The 6,671-nt window shown below is 44.7% G+C and overlaps 1 protein-coding gene across 1 annotated transcript in view; it reads right to left on the reverse strand.

The window, feature by feature from the left end:
* Positions 1-6,099, reverse strand: part of NWD2 (NACHT and WD repeat domain containing 2) — a 214,143-nt gene extending 208,044 nt beyond the window's left edge. Inside the window, exon 1 of the mRNA XM_008017665.3 lies at positions 5,944-6,099. Within this exon, the coding sequence (XP_008015856.2) occupies positions 5,944-6,094 (151 nt within the window). The 5' untranslated portion in view covers positions 6,095-6,099. The remainder of the gene's footprint in view (positions 1-5,943) is intronic.
* Between the last annotated feature and the right edge of the window lie 572 nt (positions 6,100-6,671).

Consider the following 6,671-nt stretch of genomic DNA (forward strand, 5'->3'; position numbering starts at 1 on the left):
GTGCCCACCACCACACTCAGCTAATTTTTATATTTTTAGTAGAGACGGGGTTTCACCATGCTGGCCAGGCTGGTCTCAAATTCCTGACCTCAAGTGATCCGCCCATCTTGGCCTCCCAAAGTGCTGGGATTACAGGCTTGAGTCACTGCATCCAGCCAACAGTACCTTTACTATGTTTAGGTATGTCTAGATACACAAATACCCTTCTGTTACAATTGCCTATTCAGTATTCAGTACAATAACATGCTATACAGGTTTGTAGGCTAGGAGCAGAAGGCTTTACCATATGGCCTACGTATATAGTAAACGGTATCATCTAGGTTTGTGTGAGTACACTCTACGATGTTCATACAATGACAAAATTGACTAATGACACATTTCCCAGAACATATCCCTGTCATTAAGCAATGCATAACTGTACTGAGTTCTAATTTATATGCCTCTATAGACTGCATTCCTTGAGGGCAGGACATATTTATATTTGCTTAAACATACCTGCACAGTATCTGGATCATGGTAGAATGTAATAAAGATAATAATAAAATAGCAAACATTTATTTAATATTTACTACACGCCCAGCACTGTCCTAAGTGCTTTACATCTATTAGCTTATGTAATCTACTCAATAACTCTGTGAGACAGGGGATATCATTGACTTCTTCTACAAATTGTGAAATTGAAAACAAGGAAGTTAAGCAACTTGCTCAAGAAATCACAGCATTACATAGTGGATTGAGGATTTAAATGCAAGAAACCTGGCTCCCAAGTCTAGCTATATATATTTTATCCAATAATTTCTCCGCTTGAATAATGTCTGATTCAGGACTTAGAAGATATAACCACTAACATTTTAGAACTCATTTACTATAAGTGTCCTATGTGCATTTATCATAATATAGCAACTCAGTATATTCCCCTTGACAACTTAGCTTTTAAAGATGTTCTTGTATCAAACTGGCTGTGTATATGTGTGTGTGTGTGTGTGTGTGTACATATACACACACACATACACGCTTTTTGCAGTATTTTTTTTCCACTACTCATAATGACAATAAAAAGGGAGTCACAGAAATAATCAGGATAGTAGGGAAAGTAAGAAGAATAATGGTGAAGAATACTGATAGGTTTCATGTGAATTTCTCAATGCAGATATTTCTGCCTTTTGGATGGGGAAGCAAGTTCAAACAATTGATCACTAGTTGTAGCAAATGAACCCATGTACACACATAAAGGGAAAACATGTTTCTTGCTGTTACTTCCACTGTAATGGAGAACAAACTTTCCTATGGAGACTCCAAAGGCATGAAGAGTCTGGGAAGATGCAAAGCCATGCAGACAAAAGAAAACCAAGTGGTAATGGTATGAACACCTGATCAACACTGTGGACAAGAGTTCACGACTCTCAATAGTGACCAGCACAGAAATCTGAGTGGACAGAAAAATGCATTAAGTGTTCGAATATCTTTTTCTCCACTTCAGATATCTTTTTGCATGCAGAGGGTAATGCACTAGTGTAGGATGCTGTCAATTACTCCTTAGGGGAGGAGAAGTATCTTAATCTGATGGCTGCAGGTGGAAGGAAAATCTGACCATGATAGCCCAGCCTCTGCTTCCTCTCTCGTAAAATTGCCATTCTCCTCTACTTCTCCACGTGTAGGGATCTACTCTGTCCACGAGCCAGGGAGAGTGGTCTGTGCTCTGCCCACTGCTAACAGTGACTGGGGGTGAAGCCTGTCTAATTCTTGGGTTCAATATTGGGAAAGTCCTTTGCCCAGAGTTAAAACCATATTCTCTAATAAAAGTCCATATCTTTTACCTGCAATTCCAAAAATCTTCAAAGCTTTGAAAATAAAAGATTTCCTCCAATCCATCTGGTAGCAAAACCTGAAGTGACCTGAGTCCTTGATGGCCAAACCCGACCTTGACTGACATGAAGCTACTTACAACCTGCATCACTCCACTTGGAGCTTTGCTATCTGATACAAAAGCCACATGAGTCTACTTAAATTTAAATCCATTAAAATTATATAAAATTAAAAATTCATATTCTTAGTCATACTAGCCACATTTCAAATGCTCAGTAGCCCTATGTGGCTAGTGCTACCATATCAGATAGACATTTCCAGCATCACAGAAAGTTCTGTATAACACTGGCTTAGACTGAACTCATGTTTCCTTATATACCTATTCATATCCGACATGGGTTGTTACCCCAGGCCCCACATATTAGACAGTATATAAGTATTTTTCCTCAAAATCTGAAAAAAGAGATTCCAAAATCACATCTGGCCCCGATGATCACAGATAATGGATTGTGGACCTGCATCATTTTCATCAGTAATAAAAGTGATATTTTGGTTTTCCTTCTGTGTTAAGACTGTACCTTCCTATAAATTGATAAAGAATGAAGACAGAGAAGAGGAGGACCTTTACACTCTAATAACAGGAATCTGGCAAGTTCCTCTCATCTCCATATGCATGGGCTATTTAGGCTAATCACAGTAAAGGATTTTATGTGGGTTTTAAAATCATCTTTCCAAGGAGCTATAAGTGCTGTTCTGGCAGAAGTACAGTAGCTAAATGACTAGAAAACTTCCAAGGATTGATGAAGATGTCACAGATGGAATTTCTATGTTGGGTGGGAGGTGGAACTAGATGAAGTCCAAGGCCCATCCATTTAAGAAAATCTAGGATAATGCTATCACCTCCCCCACATGGGTCCTTCTCCAGCATCTTCCACAAGGTGGAGACTAGTCAGAGGCAGATACACTTCTGGACAAGAATGTGTCAATTGGAGTCCAGCACATTCTGAAATTTCCTTGAATGCCTGGGGCTACCTCTTGGTGGGAGCAAAGTGGGTCAGCATAGCCATGTTCCCTGCCAGCTGTTCATACTCTTTAAGTCTGACAGTCAGAAGATGCTGGACAGTGCTTATCCCCCCTATCTGGATTGTCTTGTCCATGTGGTGTGAGATATTTCACAGAGATCTGTCAAGAGCCTAGGCTGGATAAAATAATATCAAGAGAAGTGTTTTCAGGGTCCTGTAGGCTCTACTCTGTTTCGCTCTGCTATATTAATTCAGGCAAGTGGTATAATTTGATACAGCCTCAGTAATCTCATCTGTAGAACAGATGGAGCACCCCTGGTCCACTACCCTACCCTCAGAGGGTTGTTTGAGGATAGAAATCAAAATTAATATATTGAATGAACTAATACATGGGAAAGTAATTTTTTCATTCTAAAGAAATTCTATGGCCGGGTGCAGAGGTTCATGCCTGTATAATTCCAGCACTTTGGGAGGCTGAGGCAGGTGGATCACCTGAGGTCAGGAGCTCGAGACCAGCCTGGCCAATATGACAAAACCCTGTTGCTACTAAAAGTACAAAAATTAGCCGGTCGTGGTGGTGGGCACCTGTAATCCCAGCTACTCAGAGGCTGAGGCAGGAGAATAGCTTGAACCCAGGAGGCGGAGGTTGCAGTGAGCTGAGATTGCGCCACTGCACTCCAGCCTGGGTGACAAGAGCGAGACTTCGTCTCAAAAAAAAAAAAATTCTATTCATTCTATTATCTATTCCATTCTATTATCTTCGTTACTGATGGGGAAATTCCATGCAAGCCTTGTACAGCATTACCTATTAAAACAATACTCCAAGCAAAATCCTTGCTGGGTTCTGAGTATTGCTATGAGTTCAACACAAAGCAGCTTTTATTTAGAACATAAATTGGATTTCCGCTTGTAAAGGAAAGCATGAGATAATGTTCTCTGTCTTAATTTGACAGTAGAGAGGCTCTTCAGTATTGGCCAAGAATCTAATATTGGATCGTACCAAAACACAAGCATTTGCTTTCTAAATTGCATCCATAAAGATCACACGGTCAAGTGCTACCTCTGACAGAGCATTTACCAAGATTTTAAGGCTTCACATTCAGATCATTAAAAATGCCCATCTGTCTTTTTTATTTAATATGCCATCAGCTCTCCAATTTGGATAAAATCTGAGATCCTGCCCCTATTGAAACTTCCCAGGTAAGCTTCACGTTTGTTTTGTTTGTTAAGATCCTTGTGGAAGCTGTCCAGTTCAAACCTTAGCCAAGGGGCATGACTGGCTCCTCCCTCCTGTTCGCTTTCCTAGGGTTAATCTATGCTAAATCTTTTATTTCAAGAAACTAGGGAATTTGAAGAATAATATGGACAGGCTTAAAAAATGACATTAACCTTGAGTACTAACTCAATATTAAGCTGATAGTATAAATTCAGTATCGTTTTTATCTTAGAAATTGCAAATCTAGAGAGCAAGAAAAAATTACACATATTAACAGACTTTTTATTGTATTTTAGAAGCAGCATTTTTAAAGGAAAAGAGTGATTTAGCTAGCTTCACGTCAGCAGCAGATTGAAACACATTTCATATGACTTTATTTTAAAGCTCAGAACTAAAAATGTCTAACATTTAAACATTTTCTACCAAAATTCTCTCACTTAAAAATGTTCTAGCAATATTTTAAGAAGTAATCCTGAACACTTAAGTTGCAAATTTCCTTAAATAGGCTGAATATCTCCATTTCTTTCTCCCTTTAAATCCAGATTTAGGTACAAATACTAGAAGACATCTTGGAGATAGAATGATTTTTTTTGAGTGTACTGTATCATCCTAAAAGCCTCCTTAAGTTCTTTGAAAGTGAGCTGTAAACTGTTAAAAGGACAGTCATGCCGTCCCCCCAAAGCATATCGTTTTTCTAATACGAATTAGTGCATGTTATCTTTTTGATTCTCTCCCCAACTCCTTCTCATAATGTAAGCTTTACCTCAGAATTCTGCTAGTGCTATTTCTTTTCCGAAACGGTAATTTTCTAGGAAGTTACTTTTGTGGGTCTTCTCCGAAAGCTTTTTCAAGAAACCAGAACCTTGGGTTTTCAAACTAGAATTATATCCAACGATCGTTTGAATGTGGACGTTTCTCCTTCACTCCTCGACCCAAAGGCTTGTTAGAGTGCAAAAAATGATAATTCTCAAACCTCTCACCTCTGTCAGTCTCCTATAGACTCATAGCCAAACATTTTTTTTTCCTAGAAAAGAGTAATTCCTGCAGTTTTATCCAGCCCCAGTCAAATACATCCTTCCTTCCCCAACCCCCCACTTACTGGAAATGAAATCTAACGTTGAGAACTAAGGACTGGAAGGTAGTGATGAGCCAGGATTTGACCGCCCAGCGTTCAACCTCTGTGGTTGTGAATGCAACAAGAAATCAACAAGTTTTCATGGAGTGCCTACCAGGTGCCTTAAGCAGGAACATGACTGAGTAGGCCAGGTTCTAGATACAGAAGACCAAGCCCTGTGACCCAACGGAGAAGATGAGCTCATCCTGCGCGCTCCACCGCGAAGCCTGTCCCGGGACCCACAGAGCGTGTCCCCCTGGACCTCCGGTTCACAAAAGTCTGATTGGCCTCTGCAAGGGGCACCATCGCACCTGCAGGAGGAGAGTCTCAAGGAACTCGCCTCGCCTCAGCTGGAAAAAGTGGCCACGGAGGGAGCCCCGCACTCAGGAACCCGCCTCAGGGAGGAGAGCTACTGTTTGCGTTTGCGGTCATCTCGGAGAAGAAACCGCTTAAAAAAGGGCGGGGGAAAGGAGGTGGTGGTGGCGGCGGCAGAATGGTGCTTCCAGGAGGGCCGGCTAATGCCTTGCATGTTTCTCGGATTGACCCAGGGGAATAACCCTGGGTGGAGAATGGGTGTCCTAATAGAAGTGAGCAGGCAAAACCGACCAGCGAGGGGAGAAGAAAAGTGATTCAAATTAAATTCCCACGCGCTCAGGGCGGCCACGGCTTTAGCTGGAGAAAGGGAGTGCAGGGCGCACCGGGCTGGAGGGCGGACACACACACTCCCGCTCCCGCAGCGCGGACGGACAGAAGGACGGACGGGCAAACCCGAGCGAGAGACGTACCTTCAGGGTTGGCGCTGATGAAGACCCGGACGCTGCGGCCGGCGGGCACGAGGTGAGAGGGCAGGGCTGTGAGGTTACCAGAGAAAGCTGCCCGCCGGAGCGCAGAGTCTCGGGGACAGGGCAGCTTGGTGCCCGCGCCTGCCGGCCACATCGCCCTCTGGGAGGAACAGCCACTGCCGCCGCCGCCACCTCCTGCTCCTCGGGTTCCTGCCCGCGGCTCCGCGGAACTGCCGGGTCGATCTCTGCAGGCGGCGCCGCTCAGAGTCGTTCCGAGCCCGAAGCGCCACTGGCGAGCTCAGTGGCGCACAGCACCCGCCGGCGACGAGCTGCCATACGGACCCTCGGGCCCCTGTCGCAGAGGTCTCTTGCCCCTCTGGGCCTCCGCCTTTGCCCGCTGCCAGGGCTCAGAGCAGCAGCCAGCTGGAGCGGGAGGTCAGCGTGGCTGCGGCTACGCGCGCAGCGCCAGTTTGCGCCGGGAAGCGCCGGCGGCCATCTCCCCGCCCGCGCCCACCGTGGGAGGAGGGGGCCGCCAGGCGGCAGGGACAGTGCGAGCGAGGAGAGCAGATGAAACTTTATGTACGAGAAGGCGTCCCGACTTTATCCGAGTCCGCCTCTCTCGGGCACAGAAATAACCTGCGGCTTAGAGGACGGCCGGGGCTTGGGCGCGGGGGCCTCGGGAGTGCGCAGGGGTCTCCCAGGCTCCTCTGTGGACAGCCGAGGGCTCCTGG

The sequence above is a fragment of the Chlorocebus sabaeus genome, chromosome 27 (genome assembly GCF_047675955.1).
Source record: "Chlorocebus sabaeus isolate Y175 chromosome 27, mChlSab1.0.hap1, whole genome shotgun sequence".
NCBI classification, from domain to species: Eukaryota; Metazoa; Chordata; class Mammalia; order Primates; family Cercopithecidae; genus Chlorocebus; species Chlorocebus sabaeus.